The following is a 16512-nucleotide window of genomic DNA, read 5'->3' as shown; positions in this document are numbered from 1 at the left end:
CGAAGAACGAACACTACTAATAGTTTATATGTACATAGAATCTATGCTTTATATAAAGATGGTGATCAGAAAAATGGAAACACCTGAACGAAATTGCAACTTACCAGATTAATATGGTGTCAGGCCACCTTTCACCTTCAGAACAGCCTTGATGCGACGTGGATGGGGGTATAGAGGTCGTGAATGGTAGCAAGTGAAATTTTACACCATTCCTCGTGCAGGGCATCGGCCAGTTCTGTGAGAGAGGATGGAAGTGAAAATCGTCGCCGGAGTCGTATTTCCAAGACGGACGGACAGATGTTGAATTATGTTGAGATCTGGGAATTGGGCGGGCCAGGGAAGGTGTTGAACTTCATCCCGATGTTCCTCAAACCACGCTGCAACAACGCCAGCTGTGTGAATGGGTGCATTATCATCCTGGAAGATGGCGTCATTGTCCGGGAACAACATCCGGACCATAGGATGCAAGTGGTCTCCTAAAATTGCGACATAATAGTTGGCAGTGATTCGTCCGCTAAGTGTGACCACAGGACCCAATGAAAACCATGATATGGCGGTCCACAGCATCACCGAGCCGCCGCCATGTTTCACAGTTGGGCGGAGACACTGCAGATCATAAGCTTCTTTGGGCGTTCTCCACACATAAACACGGCCCGTGGTTGGGAATAGGGTGAAGGATGACTCATCCGACCATATCACACGTTTCCAGTCCTCAACGGTCCAAGTTGCATGGTCGCGGCACCATTTGCGGCGTGCGAAAGCGTTATGGTCCCTGATGAGCGGTTTGGCCCGTGCAACACGACTCCTTAAGTTCATGTCATGTAATTCGCGGCGGACTGTGATTGTCGAAACAGGGTGGGGGAGGTGCTGATTGAGTTCCTCCGTCACTTGCTCCTCAGTGGCACGACGGTTCTGCGTGACAATGCGCTTTAATACTCGGCGTGACCTGTCACTCATGATTTTCTTCCGCCCACTGTTCCGCTTCCCCGATGTGGTTTTCCCGTGTGTTGTGTAGACCGTCATCACCTTCGACACTGTCCCACGGGACACACCTAACACAGTAGCAACTGCCGTCACACTCACTCCAGATAACCGCGCACCAACAATTTGCCCTCTTTGAAAATCTGAGAGGTCTCCCATTTTACACTACCTCCGTCTGCTGCAGCCACTGGACACTGCTGTTCCACTGCGCCTGACGTAGTATGGAGACCGACCTAACACACCACGACCAGCGGTCCGGCGCTGCGGGCGCCACGACACCACTGCCAACCCATACATCTGACGTGTTGCCAACTACAGGTGTTTCCATTTTTCTGATCACCATCTGTACATAGTGGCCCAAAAGTAGGTATATAGTACCGTACTGATCGGTCATGACATTTTATATCATTTACTTATTGTTATCCATGGAGGTATTGATTTAGCTTCTCTCTTATTTGTTCTTAATTTGTTTTCACTTATACCTTTCGCTCAGAACAAACCAAAGGAAATAAATCCATTACCTTAATAAATTAAAATATCATCCTTGATCGAAGCTGGTCTGTATACCTACTTTTGTGCCCAGGTCACCACTATGTATAGGCTACTTGAAATTCTTAGTAAAAATATAGTGTAGTTGTTAATAAAAGCTAATGTAAAACTTTTACAGAAGCATATATTGAGATGGTGGAATCCGGAATGACAAATCCTGCTGCTCAACCTGTGATTCTCAAAGAAAGCGCTGCAACAGCCCACGTGGATGGTCAAAATGGGCTGGGAATGACGGTGGGTAACTTTTGCATGGACCTAGCAATCAAGAAGGCGAAGGAAGTGGGCATTGGATGGGTGGTGGCGAAAAGTAAGTATATTACTTCCATTAGTTTAAGTATTATTATCAATAAGCGATTGAGCCCTTGTTAATATTCAAATACAACAGTTCCTATATATATAAAAAAAGTAGAGCAACCGTCCCGAATTGCATGCTCTATGCCGTCACAATCTGTTTTTCCCATTCTCAGGAACTCAACAATCAGTAAACAGTGCAAGATCAACTTTCCATGCTGTCAAAGCAGTGTTGGCAAGGATATAGTAAAGTTAATGGTCTGTTAGAAAGCGACTGACGTAGCTCAAATGATAGAGCTTTGGCTTCGCATCGGGTGGTTGTGGGTTCGATTCCTGCTGCTAACCATCCTGACTGAGGTTTTCTAGTGTTTTCCTCAGTCCTACCAGACAAATACCGGAATGGTACCTACTAAAACAGACCCTGTCCGATACCTTCTTAAATTCTTTCCACTGTCGTTGTTGTTGTTAGATATCCAGTATAAAATGGCCTCTTAGCTGTATCAGGTAATTGTTAAATAAATAAAACATATACCCCTACTTGTGCATTCATGATTACACTACATAAGGTTGCCATATCTGAAGAATGTAGGATATTCAGAAAATGCCGGACTTTTCATCAAAAACCCGGACTTCTTTCTTTCGCCCACTGGCCGTTGGTTACAGCATTAGAGAGGGAGAGAGAGAGATTAGTACTTCCACTTGTTACATTACTAGTTAAACTTGAAAAATTAATTTGACAAATTTTAAGAAGTTTACTGATTGTTTTGATGTTATTATTACAAAAGAAATTTGAAATAGGTCTACAATTCGAACATTGAAACGCTGATCAAAAAGTTTCAAGCCGTCTATGGAAACTTTTGCTTTGAATATACTTCAGATAAGAGAGAATTTCATGAAACTTTATGCCTTTAATATTTTAGAGTTTAATCCATTCAACACGGTCAATTCCTTTCAAAGTCCTATTTATTTTTGTAGGTATTCAATGTTTTCTTTATATATTTCCAAACTACTTTATATATTTCCAACTAACTTTTAACTAGAGTTATTTCTAAAAATTGCATTAATTTTTGGGACATAGATTTAATCTCAATTTGCCTTTCAGATTTTTTAATGCCGAAACTAACAAACAAACTCTCGACTTCTACAAAAGAATTCTTTCCCATTTATATTGCAGAAATTTTGTTGTGGGAAACGTGTATGTTAGAATCAAGATATGACAAATATAGTTCTGAGAATTTATCTATATATATAAAAATTAAAATGACTATGTTTGTGAAATTACAGCTGTTTGTCAAATTTATCTCACAGAGGACGTTTCACTTTGACGGTGCAACTTAGAGGAGCGTAGGGCGAGGTATTTAAAACTGATCGATATTAGTGCCGAATCCATAGTTTTCGGGGTTTCTGGGACGAACAGTGATACTTCCGATGCCGTTTAAATTAGGGATGGCCAGAACCGGTTCCTGGTGGAACCGGTTTTCGGGTCTGAAGGGATCCGGTTCTAGAAGATCCGGTTCCGGTAACATTTTTTCGGATCCACGTCTGGAACCAGTTTTTCGGATCCAGGTCTGGAACCGGTTCTGAAAACTGGATCTCCAAGAACCGGTTCATCTCGGAAACGGTTCCGCTGGAACCGAAATTTTGTGACCATTTCTACGCTAAACCCGAGCTGCTGGCAGGCTGTGAACAGTGAGCTAGATGAAATGGTGGAACCGACAGGCAGACGCCCAGGCGGCGGCCACTTGTCTCATTTGGCTAAATAAACTGAGTAACTGGCAAACTCATTGGCTAAACAGGCAAACTGGCTAACTCATTTGGCTAAACACCCACTGGTGAACCAATTTTTTTTCTGGGGGCACAAGCGGGTCTGGGCGGGGAGGGCACAAGTGCATGGTCCTCTTTGCGGTGTTTTGAAGGTGAACTTTGTGCCTACTTTACGGAACTTTGGGGGCTTTCGGATCCAGGTCTGGAAGCGGTTGCTAAGATCCAGTTCTGGAACCAAATTTTCAGATCCAGATCTGGAACCGGTTCCTAAGACCCGGTTCTGGAAACGGGTTTTTGGATCCATGTCCGGAACCGGTTCTAGAACCGGTTCTGAAAACCGGATCTTCGAGTACCAGTTCCTCGCGGAACCGGTTCCGCCTGAACCGGAACTTTGTGGCCATCCCTAGTTTAAATCCAAATTCAGCCCTTTATGTCCAAAATGAAACTTACTCTCCCCGTGTGAAGAACGGTGTTCTGCCAGTTCATTCTAAAAGAAAGATCTTATGAATCTGACGCAGACTGTTCAAGAATTTCTATCATTTCTTGTAATTTTTCAAGACGAAATGAAAGCAAGTACAAATATGATTAAACGCCCGATAATTCAACAGTAATTTAAATGCCTGACAGACATAGTGTAAATCATAAAAAGCAGGACGTGTCTGGCAAACGAATGACAACCCTACACGTACACTGCCAACATTTCTCAATCGCCATACCCTCTCTTATCCCCCACTTTTGCCTAATCTGATATGTACTTGCTTCGAGCTCTGATATCATGCGTCCGTCAGTTGAAAACGGCTGCGTATAAAGAATTGAGGACAGAACAGAACAGGCCTAATCACAGTGTTCACTAATTATTCACTAATTTAGTTTAGAATATTAAACTCGAACTTTTCCTAATTATGCACAAATAGTAAAAATTTGCGTTAAAATGTCTAATCTTGATAACCTGAACTATAAAGTAAACATGTTGTCTTATAATCAATTCAGAGTAATAGTTATATTCTTAAGTGAATGAATGCGGATGTTCTCGATCGTTTATTGTTTATTTGGATCTGGAATGCGTAAACTAACGCTGACTATAAGAAAATCTGCATTAGGCCTAGTGATTTGTGTAGAGCAGTCATAAACAAACTGTCGATCGTGACCTACTACTAGCTCGCGAGAACATTTTTGGTAGATCGCGTTAACGATCCGGTTGGCTAACCTTGATTCCTCTACTGAGCTGACGCTAACGACAGCGGGCGCTGACGACAACAACTGTCTGTTTCTCTCGCGTAACTGCCATAGTCAGCCTCATCACAGAGTTGATTGTATACCTATGGGGTTGTGTACGTTTTTCACGTTTGCTAACTTGGAGAGTTTGATTTTCATATTTACTAGAAATGTAACTTTATTGATCATAAGAAAATATAAGATTTTTAAAGGTGGATCACAACCCGGAAGTCAGTACATATTTTGGCTCATTGCCTTAACTACTGCGCAATGAAACGTTACACATTATAAATATTGTACTATAAGATAGAGTAATGTTTCAGCTACGACACAAGATACTGATTCATTTGGTTGTGTCTCCTGATATCGAAAAATGTAACAAATAAAAGAAAATATCTGATTCGTTTTACAATGAGCACACAAGATGGTACTTGCTGTTAGATCTTAGTACAAGTGCCCCGTTTCGTGAAATGTTTATTTGTATGTGTAAAGCATTTTAAAGTAACAATCTTATCACGAAATAGATATATTGTTTGACCGTTTCTCAAATAACTGTTACAATTACAAATATCTTCAATATCTGTAATTTTCTCGTTGAATATAACGAAAAATGGCTAAATTATAACTACTTGACTGTGGATGAATACTTAACAAAGTTCCAATTTTAATAATTAATAGCATTTTTTTATTAAACAAACACAAGGCATAACTAAGATATTTATCTAAATCTAAGATGTATTTTGACACATACAACTGAAACATAAAAGTAGAAACAGAATAAAACTCATGAGCTTCAAGTCTAAGATAAACACAGATTTGATTTTGACAAAGATGTATGTTCTTATGCTTCATTTAAAAGCATCTAGTGATACGGTCAAGGATCTTATAAAATATAGGATCAACCCGTACAACAAAATCTTGAAGCCATACGTCACAGTTTCACCGCCCCTACTCTGCCCACTCCGCCCAATAGGATCGCCATGTTTTAAGCCAACAATCATGGCGGAAACGATAGTAGCCAATCAGACGATGGCGGAAACGAGAGTAGCCAATCAGACGAAGGCGGAAACGAGAGTAGCCAATCAGATGTGCCGATGCTCGATTGCTTTTTGGCTTCATTGATTTAATAGGATAAAGATACATATGGGCAGATCTTCTATTTATAACATCCTTGGATACGATTATGGTAATTAGCTTAACTTTTCGTTTTCTTTGTTACTGAAACTTTTGTCATAAAAACACTTTTCTGGCTTCCAATTTGGCAAAATCTCTTATCATTGCATTCGTATACATTTCATCCAGTATGTCATTTTCAATGATCATCAAAACTAGTTCATTTAATTGTTCTTGAGATATAGTTGATCACAAATGATTCATCATTAATTTTTGGATGAACTTGTTTAATACACAACAAATGACAAAAGTGTGTGCTTTAATCGATACTTAATTTGTCTTTGAACCAGTGGCGAAACTTCAAAATCAGGTCCCCGCCGCAAAAATTCTTTTCGGAGCTCCTTAGGCCTATAAAACAATTCAGTCATTTATGTCTCTTTCCAACATAAACGTTCAAAATCAGGCAATGAATAACACAATGTAAACACAAGCAGTGGCACACCAAGATTTCTCTTTTGGATTCGAAGATTACAAAATGCAAATAAATTTTGTGTATTTGCCCTCTGAAATTGTGATAATTTTCTTTAAAAATTAAAAGTTCTGAGACATCCAGTATCTCGGATTACCTTCATCGGTGCATCCCTGAATACAAGTACTGGAAAATAATAATCGAAACTCTACTTTGCATTAGAACTATTACCAAATGTTTAAAAATATCGTTCAATCTAAATTTAACACAAGAGAATGGATTGATAATGATTATTAGACTGTTATCAATGAACATTTGTATACGCTGCTGTGATTGACAGTGAGAGTTCTAAAGAAAAGTGTTACTTACAATCCAAATGACCTTTCGATTATAAACGGCGTGACAAACATCTTGGCATTTGAAGGCGGCGCTCCAAGTTCCCTTTAAATGCTGCTAGCAAATGAGAGGCCAGCGGTATTGCCACGTTTATTTTGCACCCATCCACGGCTATCTCCTGTCACTTGATCGCGCTGTAGTTTGCTTATCCATAGCCACACCCCTTTATCACTTGGCAACGTCACGCCAGAGCTTGCATTTTATTCGTTTAGCTGAAATGCCAAGATGTTTGTCTCAGGTCTTTTTTTATTTACCCTTTCGAGTTATATAATTACGAATATACTGCTTGAAAACTAATTGTATTCAAACAAATTTTGATATACATTAAATTTAATTCAGACTCGTAACCAAAGAGGTCGTATCCATGCCATTTTAATTTCACAATTAAATTACTGCAATCAAGTAAACTAAAATTACAGTTTCAAAAGTTTGTCGACCACAACATTTGAATGATTATCACTTTCAAAATTTTGTCCGGAAGTCGAAAGAAACTTATTTAGAGCCTTCGCTTACCTCTCATCTTCTTTCAAGTTTCGTACCTTTTTTTTTTACGATAACATGCTCACTTGTTGTTTTTTTTATCGTATAACAGTACGGGGTTCGATCCCTGGACGCCCTCGAACGTTACGAGTCTTGGTCTCTGTGAAGGAACGACATTTATAACAGTATGGTGTTTGTGGTCTGCCGGGTTACTATGAGGGGTTAGGCATTGATAACATTGTATTGGTTCGATCCTTCTGTTACCGTGTGAGGGAAAGCCATTTATAAGGTTGTTAGGTTAGAATCTTGGACATCTCCTTTAGGCTTTACACTGGTTCGGTGCTTCTGCCGAAGCTAATCATATAGCCCCTGAACAGTACAGGTCAGAATACACGGTTCGGGTCAGAATGTTCTGAGAACTGACGTAAACACTGATTCCAATTGTATCTGTAATGCCAATACAATTTAACTTCGATAACCTGCATTTCATTTACGCTGACTTTTCTCAACCCTTGACTGTGGTCATTGAAAGAAGCACAAGGCGGAGACATTGTTTACAAGGTGGAGCACCCTTAAAGACATTTCTTTCTACTGTGATAATGTCACCCAACTCATAAGCAACACGTGCAGTTGACTTCCTTTTGTTTGTTGATTCATTCCCATTTCAAAGACTTATTTGACTGGTATTCTCTAGCAAGGAAGGTCGCGGAAGGCTTGTTGGGAGAGGAATGAAGAGCCTGTTATATTTGTATTTTGTGCATTTGGTGAGATTGTGGAAAAAATGGCATTGTTTTTAGTCGTACTGTCGTAGTACTTAACATAACATCTATTGAAAAGCTAGATTTTACTACATTTAATCTCATTGTAAAATCTCCCTTTTAAAAATAAATCTTTCCTAAATCTTCCTGCACCGAAGGAAATTTTCCCAAGCTAGCATCACTTGTGAGTGTACCATTGGCGCCAATTGATGTACGAGTCCATTTCATTTGTAAAGCTACCCACGCAAAGAATCGACTTTATTGTCTTTTTGATATGTTGTCTGTACAATATTTGTTTCAACCTAATTGAACAGTTTCTCATCATAACATTTTCTCTAATAAATATTCAAATTTAAAACACAAAATTCATTTTCCAGTTTGGTGCCTCTTTTACCTAGCGCCTCCTACGAATTATAGATCCGGCCCTGAGCTGTGGCTATATTTTAGTTAGTTTATATTTGAAAACGAATAAAGCGGATCTGAATTTATTCAAATTCAGATAATACATATGATACAAGTTTGGAAGTAATATTATCCACCTCTACTTCGTGACGTTCCCTAATTTCTCCTCACATGTCCCGAAAACAAAAACAAAAATTGGCTTTAAGGTGGATCACTAGGTGTTCTCGGTGCTATGATAAAAACTGCGTGAATAGTGCGGCGTTGCCAGGTAGTGTCGAGTGTTTACTGGTGCCAGATAATAAAGGAAATAATCATGGAATTCTGCTTGGATACTTACTGGAGAAATTAGTTTTCGACCCTTACCGCAATTCACCAAGCTCCGCTTCTCGAACTGCAACGCTAGAATCCAGGAATTAAACGTACAAATTTGGCAATAACACATTATGGCGTTCTGCACAAGTTTCTTCTCAAAATCTATTTCCTTAAATGTAAATTAATATTTAAATAAAATGTGAAACATAACACGAAAAACGGTCAACCAATATATCTATTTTGTAATAAGATTGTTACTTTAAAGTACTTTACACATTCAAATAAACATTTCATAGAATTGAGCACTTCTAGCAAGTGCCATCTTATGTGCTCATTGTAAAACGAATCAAATATTTTAATTTATTTGTTGCCTTTTTTCGATATCAGAAGACACAACCAAATGAATCGGTATCTTGTGTTGTAGCTGAAACATAACTCTATCTTATAGTACAATATTTATAATATGTAACCTTTCATTGGGCAGTAGTTGAGGGAATGAGCTAAAATATGTATTGACTTCCGGGTGGTGATCCACCTTGAAACTTACAATATGGCTCTGACTTTCAACCCCTTCTCCAAAATACGGCTCTTAGTTTAAAAGTCTCGTTCTTGTATACACCAGACACTTCTTAAACAACTATAAGATGGTAACTGACTTAAAATTTTCAAGTATTTTTTTTTCGATGCACTTCCCTTAAATCCAAATAACAACTTGGCGTCATGATATTCTTTTGTGGATGTTCCTGATCTTGTAGATCTATATTCATGTTTCGATCTGTTTTTTAAGTATTTTTGAATATGGAAATTCGTTACAAATCTTAGTACGAACCCAAGATTCCTACCTTTATATTGGTATACAAGCTTTTCCCTCATATCTATTTTATTATCAATACAAAACTTGGTACAGTTATTTCTTATCCTCTATAGTATTTTTCGAGATACATTTGGATGGTGTGCTTTTACCCGTTGCCACTCCAGCGGGTTCCAAAGTTGATGGGAGGGATTTCTGGAGGAAATTTTTCCGACATTCTCCTAATTTTCCCTGTTCAAGTACGTTATCTACTCCAATACATAGCACCTCTGGGAAACTTGTTTCATGCTGAAGAGAATGAAGTATAAACCATGACTTTCCAATGAACAGTGTTGGTGTAATAGCTATTTCACTGCGAGTCTACGTTTTCTTTATACTAACAGGGTTAATGGGCCCCAGGGACTTACTCCGTTGTTCATGGCATCTTTTTTTTTTTGTGTGTGTGTGTGTGTGTGTGTGTGTGTGTGTGTGTGTATGGACATATCTTTGTTATGTTTATCGAATGGACTAGGTTTGATTCGGATGTCCGGATGACACGTTCATGTCCGTTCCTTGTAAGCTCATTGATCCATTATTTCTGAATTTCTGTAGCCATGAATAATTTTAAATCATATTTAGATATGGGTGAATGTATCCATTAAAAGTATTTGCTATTTCATTATCGTTGAATAACTCATTTTTAAGGTAAATGATGTCGGAAGATGGTTTTCGCGATTTGCTCTCAACAAGAGACGAAAAGATTGCAAATTTTATAGAACTTTTGTTTTACATAATGAACGTAGCTTGAATGCAAAAGTTCAAATAAGGAAGTACGCATTGTCATAAACTAAATCAAATTAATTTAATATTTTCATTGACTAAAAATCAATCTCATTTCTTGTACTTCGATATACTAATGCAATCTTAGTCTCTTATTGAAACTTTATACATGTATCTATTATACATCCAATTCCTGGTATCTGGGTAATTTAAAATATATTTAATTACAAGAACTACATTACGTACAAATATTAAATACGAGGGTCATTCAATAAGTACTTAGAAAAAGATAAGAAAACAAATCTTTTGAGTATTTTTTTTTTTTTAATTTTTAACACTCTTCTTTTAGCTCGACATATTTTTTTTTCAGCGTTTCTCCAACTTTTTTTAAGCCGTCCAAAAAGTAGGATTTCGGAAGGTCCTCAAAATAGGCATTTGCTTGGGCGATGACCACGTTCGACGTAAATTGTTTTCCACCGAGCCATTTGGAAATAAAACAAAGTCACTAGGGACCAAAACTGGTGAATATGGTGGATCGTAATAATTCGAATTTTAACTACACAATTTTCGGCATCAAAACCTGTCTTGATATATAGTTTTTTTTTTTTTTTTTTTGTCGAATGAGAACTTTTCTTTCTTGATTTCTTCTCTCAACCGGAGAATAACGATCCATAATAGTCTCCATTTATCATTTGTCCTTTTTCCAAGTAATCGATGTAGATGATTCTGCGTGCGTCCCAAAAAGCTGTGGCCATCATCTTGTAAGCCGATTTCCCCGTCTTCACCTTCTTTGGAGCTAGATCGCCTTTAAAAAAACAAAAATGTTTCAACTGTTCCTTTGTTTCTGGAGTGTAGTAGTGTATCCATGTCTCATCCACTGTTATGTATTAACGTAGAAACTCGTCGGGATTGTGACAAAAAAGACCCTAACCAACCTCAAAATCGATCACACGGTTGCGTTTATTTTTCACTGAGAGCAAACCCGGCACCCACCTTACCGAGAATTTTCTCAAAACCAATTTTTCGGGCAAAATAGAAAACACTGTACCTTGTGATATGCCTGTGGCCTTAAGGCCGTGTCTAACGTTTTCAGCTGAGATAATCAATTCCTATATAATAACATGGTGAACTTCTTTCCAAAATATTATGAAAACTATTTGTCTTATGCAACTCAAACTTTCTCCAGATGTTAGCCTACCCAAATACTACATGTTCACTTTGCTCACCCCTAAGGTATATCAAGAACTCGATTACAATCGTTTCGCAGCCTGAATATTATATTCCAAATAAATATAATTATTATTATTTATATGATATTCTGTCGTTAGTAAATAAATTAAATTACAATAAAATATTGGTGGGGACGCGTCCTCCTCGTCCTCCTCCCTCCCTTGCCAGAGATGCCCGTGGTTTCTTCAATCGACTATGACAATGAAACAACGTGAAGAATATGACTGAAGCTTTAACAACAGCCTCGTGAAGAATTACCCTTACTAAAAGCAAACCTTTTTCGATATTGCCAGTGTCATTTTTCAGATTTTCTAATGATTTATTGAACGACCTACATACAGTGAAACACTAATAAATAAGTTATTTATGTCGATTAAAGATATTATTTTCTTTGTAGGATCCAACCATTTTGGTATCGTAGCATGGTATTCTCTGAAGGCTTTAGAGCATGGGTTAGTGGTAAGCATTCTTATCTATATGAAATAGTATCATTTATTTGTATTATACAAAACATAGAAATGTACAACAAAAACAAAAACAATAAAATGCCCTCCTTGTTGTCTAGTGGTTAGCGCGTGCGTCTCTGATGTGCGTGATCCCAGATTTGATTACCGACGGGAAAGCATTAAAAATATAAACGCATTATGATGGTTCGGATCCTACTTTAAACTGTAGGTCCACGTCTTATATAGCCTCGGTACTACAAAGGAACGCTAAACTTCGAGTAACAACAACGAGTTGAGTTGATTTTGAATTTAACATCCCGGTCACCAGCGAGGTTATATGAGACGGAACCTACTGATTACCGTAGAATCCGAACCACTTGAGCTTCCGCCGGGAATCGAACCCGGGTCTCCCACGCCAGTGTAACAACAGTAACAACAACGTAAGCAGAAAATTCCTATACATTAACTTTCCGTTACCTACCGTAAAAGCAGATCCTAGAACAGCCGTTACGTTGCTCTGATTTGTTTGGCAATATATATATCCGATTGCGAAACACACCTGGATTTGTTCGGAAGAGATGAAGATTGTCTCTTGAAATGTTGCGTCTGGTGAGCATTTGATCAAGTGCCAAATGTTTTGATGACCATCATCTCGCGGAAACCTTCCTCATTGCCAGATAAGGGATGATCATTCGGTCAACGCTTGCAGCAGATAAGTCTACTATCTCAGCAATCTGCCTGATGGTTATTTGCCGATCATTCGTAATGATTTCATGCACTTTGTCAATGTTTTCCTGAGTTAGTGCTTCCACGGGCCTTTATAATCGAGTGTCATCTTCAATTGAGTTCTCCCTCTCTTAAATTCGGCAGCCCATTTCTTCACTGTGGCATATGAAGAGGTCCATTACCTAAAGTAGCAACCATGTCGGCGTGAATTTCGTGTGGATTTTAACCTTTCCTTGTGGAGATATTCAATAACAGCTCTCGCCTTCAATTTCTCTATTTGCTCACTCTTCTTGCTTTCTGGACCCTTAACAATAGAATAAAAGTCAATACTAATACCATATTTGATATGACATCATAGGAAGGTTCAATAAATACGTCCTAAGAGTATTACATATTTAGTTCTAAAATTTCTTGGTTAGGCTTAGAATTTATGTAGCACCCTTCGTAGATAACTAACTAACTAACTAACTCTATGGCCTATGGAACCCGGAGGTTCAATGCCGCGTTCGCGAAAGCTCTCCACTGACTTCTATCCTTAGCCAATTGGATTCAGTTTGTACTTTGTATTCCTATTTTGCAAGATCCATCTTAATATTGTCCTCCCATCTGCGTCTAGGTCTTCCTAATGGTCGTTTTCCGATTGGTCTTCCAGTCAAGACTTTGAAAGCGTTTCTACTTTCTTCCATTCTAGCTACATGACCCGCCCACCTAAGCCTCCTAGACTTGATGACCCTAACAATGTTGGGTGAACCATATAAATTATGTAGTTCCTCGTTATCACGGCATGGCGCGTCCTCAGGTTGCGAATCGAGGAGAAGGCCTCTAGATATAGATATTAGCTGCGAATATACTGAATAAGCAGTCGCGGACAGCCGACTTAGAGTGGTCCTCCAGCTTGGGGGGGGGGGGGGTTCGGGTAGGGCTTACAACCTTATCCTGTAAAAAAAAAAAGCACCTGTTCAGAAATATTTACAAAAGCCTCGGACCCTTCATAGATAGATATAGATATAGATATAAATATAGATATAGATAGATAAATAGATAGATAGATATAGAGATAGATAGATAAATAGATAGATATATAGATATAGATAGATAGATAAATAGATATAGCTATAGATATAAATATAGATATAAATGTAGATAGATAAATAGATATAGATATAGATATAGATATAGATATAGATATATTTATAGATATAAATAACAATAAATGCATGTGAATATTGAAACATAACAGAATAAGAATATGATTGTAAAGCTATTAAGACAATTAATACTCTATTATTCCCATGCCTTAGACTCTACGATTAGTAATTGTATAAATATAGTAAATTTCCTTATACTTATTACACACAATAATATATAATTGTATGAAATGTTATTTCTATTCTTTTACATTCTTTATTTCTCTATTTTTGAACGAAATTTTGAAGTGATTGCAATATTACCGAAGTGAAGCATGTGTTTATATATAAATAGATAGGTCCTTGACTATCTTTGCAAAAAGATTTAATTATTTCACATTGCAACATTTTTGTCCCTGGAAAGTGATAATCAATTTAAGTCTGTGTTTAAAATCTAAAATACTTTTCAGCAGGAAGACCAACATGATTTCTCGTCATCTGTTACTTTTATTAATCTTTAGTCTTAAAAGCCTGTCTTAGTAAAAATAATACGAAATTTACCATGTTTCTTTTGCTTGTTTATTCATAAGTGTAAGGAGATAATAAAATGCAACTTATCACAATCATAATGTTATTATACAACACAAAATATGAACCTGAATAATGTTCAGTATTGCCATCAGTGTTGCAATACTTTTTAAATAATAGTTGTATTTAGTTTCTAATAAACAAAATAGTTTTAACATACAGTTATTAAAATTAAATAATAATGTTATTTAAAAAGTAGTTCACAGCAAACCAAAACAACATGGTATGTAATAAAATGCAGTTGAATTCGTTTCTCTAATCGCTGCCTTAACTTAGATTTTAGGGGACTTGTTATTCTTGCAACACTGTAATTTATATGGATGACAACACTGAAAATTCTTAAGGTTCATATTTTCTGTTGTAGAATAACATTATCTATGATTTTGGTAAGTTGCATTTCATTATCTAATTTCACTTATGAATAAATAAGCAAAAAAAATGCTAAATTTTGTATTATTTTTAGTAAGGCAGGCTCTTAAGAGGATAATTGTAAAACGCTAAATTAAAGATTTTATTTTATTTTGTCTACAGTTATAGTTGAACATATTTCTTTTAAAGATAATAGTCTATGATTGTCTCTGATTAATTCCAACTCCAAGTCATAACAGTAATTCTTAAGTTTCAAAGAAACCACACGCTATGATCCATGAACTTTGGATAACATTTATGAAATTTAACACGGAATATACCTTCTACGATGGGAAAAAAAAAAAATCATTCTGTTATTCCTAACGCTTTTAATCCCAAGTCATGGTATTAGTTGGCGAAATCTTTTACATCACATTACATCGACATCGAGAAATCTTTTATCGAATTCATCATCATAGGTATCCTGCCATTATTGGCAGTCACTTGTTGCAACTCAGAAGCTTCCATGCTACACGGTCCTCCGCTAACTTCTTCGTCTTTACATATGATCTTTCTGCTTTTATATCATGCATTAATTGTAGCCTCCTTCACCTTCTCCCTCTCTTTCCTGCCACCATACCCTCTAGCACGTCCCTCATGATGCAATTTCTTCTTAGACAATGTTCCAACCAGTTTCTCTTCCTCTTTTCAACAATATCTAAAGTGTTATTTTCTCCCCCGCCATTTCTAAACCCTCTCATTCTTTTTCCGCCTGACCCAGCTAATTCTCTCCATTCTTGTCCATTGGGCTGCAGTGGCTCAGTGGTAGAGCGGTCACCTCTGGTGCTTCGGGTCCCGGGTTCGATCCCAGCCCCCGCCAAGTGAACTTTATGGTGGACAAACATCGTATGCATGGGTTTTCTCGGGGTTCTCCTGTTTCCTCTTACTTTCTTCATTCATTTTTCATCATCACCTTCTCTTTAAGCCTAGCCGGTATAGCCGTAGGACGTAAAACTTAAAGATTTCATTTTCTTCACCAATGTAGCTTCAGACCTTATGTTTTTCAGACCTTTTGTTATTGATATTTCATTTTTCCAACTACTTTCTCTTCCGATCTAATGAAGCATCAGCGAAAGTACCTATAATTTGTTTTTATTTGTATTTATGTAACAATGTCTCCTATCCGATTTTTAATAATTTGTTTTCCATAACTATGTATTTTAGAGTTAATTTAGTTCCGCGTATATAGCGGTAAGTTACTTAAAATTAATTCACCTCACTTATTTCAAACTTGATATTTTTTTTAAAAAAAAAATTGTGACATCTAATAAATTTGATATATTTGTTAACACAGTTCACACTTATGTCCAGAAGCAAGGGGGAGGGTTGGAGAACCACTAAAATATTCTAAATGTCAGTATGAGTAATTTGATGTATCGTATCGTTTGATAAGTTTCCACTGTACAAAAAAATAAAAAGATAAAAATCTAAATCTTAATGCAATGTTTCTAAAGGCGGCGTGAAATGACTGTTGGCTTTTAGTATTGTTTTAAGCAATGTGTTGCATTCCTTTAGTTTCTCTGCTAGCTAGACTTCCAATTATGCTGTACATAGGTGTCAGAAGTCTTACAGAACGGTTTTATCCGTCCGTTCGCCGACAGGTATCAAAGCAAAAACGGTAAGAGATATCGAGATTTTTTTTTTTCAATCGATTCAGCGTCCCGATAATAGGTTCCATCTTGTACAT

The 16512-nt window shown here is 37.3% G+C and overlaps 2 protein-coding genes across 3 annotated transcripts in view; one reads left to right on the top strand and one right to left on the bottom strand.

The window, feature by feature from the left end:
- LOC145683148 (putative oxidoreductase YjmC) overlaps positions 1-16512 on the top strand; it is a 101502-nt gene that overhangs the window by 46066 nt on the left and 38924 nt on the right. For both annotated transcript variants that reach the window (XM_081754517.1, XM_081754514.1), the window contains exons 2-3: positions 1649-1837; positions 11928-11989. In XM_081754517.1, the coding sequence (XP_081610643.1) occupies positions 1663-1837; positions 11928-11989 (237 nt within the window). In that variant the 5' untranslated portion in view covers positions 1649-1662. The remainder of the gene's footprint in view (positions 1-1648; positions 1838-11927; positions 11990-16512) is intronic.
- The window catches only part of LOC145683153 (putative oxidoreductase YjmC), a 63050-nt gene that overhangs the window by 41662 nt on the left and 4876 nt on the right, over positions 1-16512 (bottom strand). The gene's annotated exons all lie outside the window — the stretch shown is intronic.

This window comes from Thermobia domestica, chromosome 1 (genome assembly GCF_964235325.1).
Source record: "Thermobia domestica chromosome 1, izTheDome1.hap1.1, whole genome shotgun sequence".
NCBI classification, from domain to species: domain Eukaryota; kingdom Metazoa; phylum Arthropoda; class Insecta; order Zygentoma; family Lepismatidae; genus Thermobia; species Thermobia domestica.
This window is presented reverse-complemented; position numbering and strand designations above follow the sequence as displayed.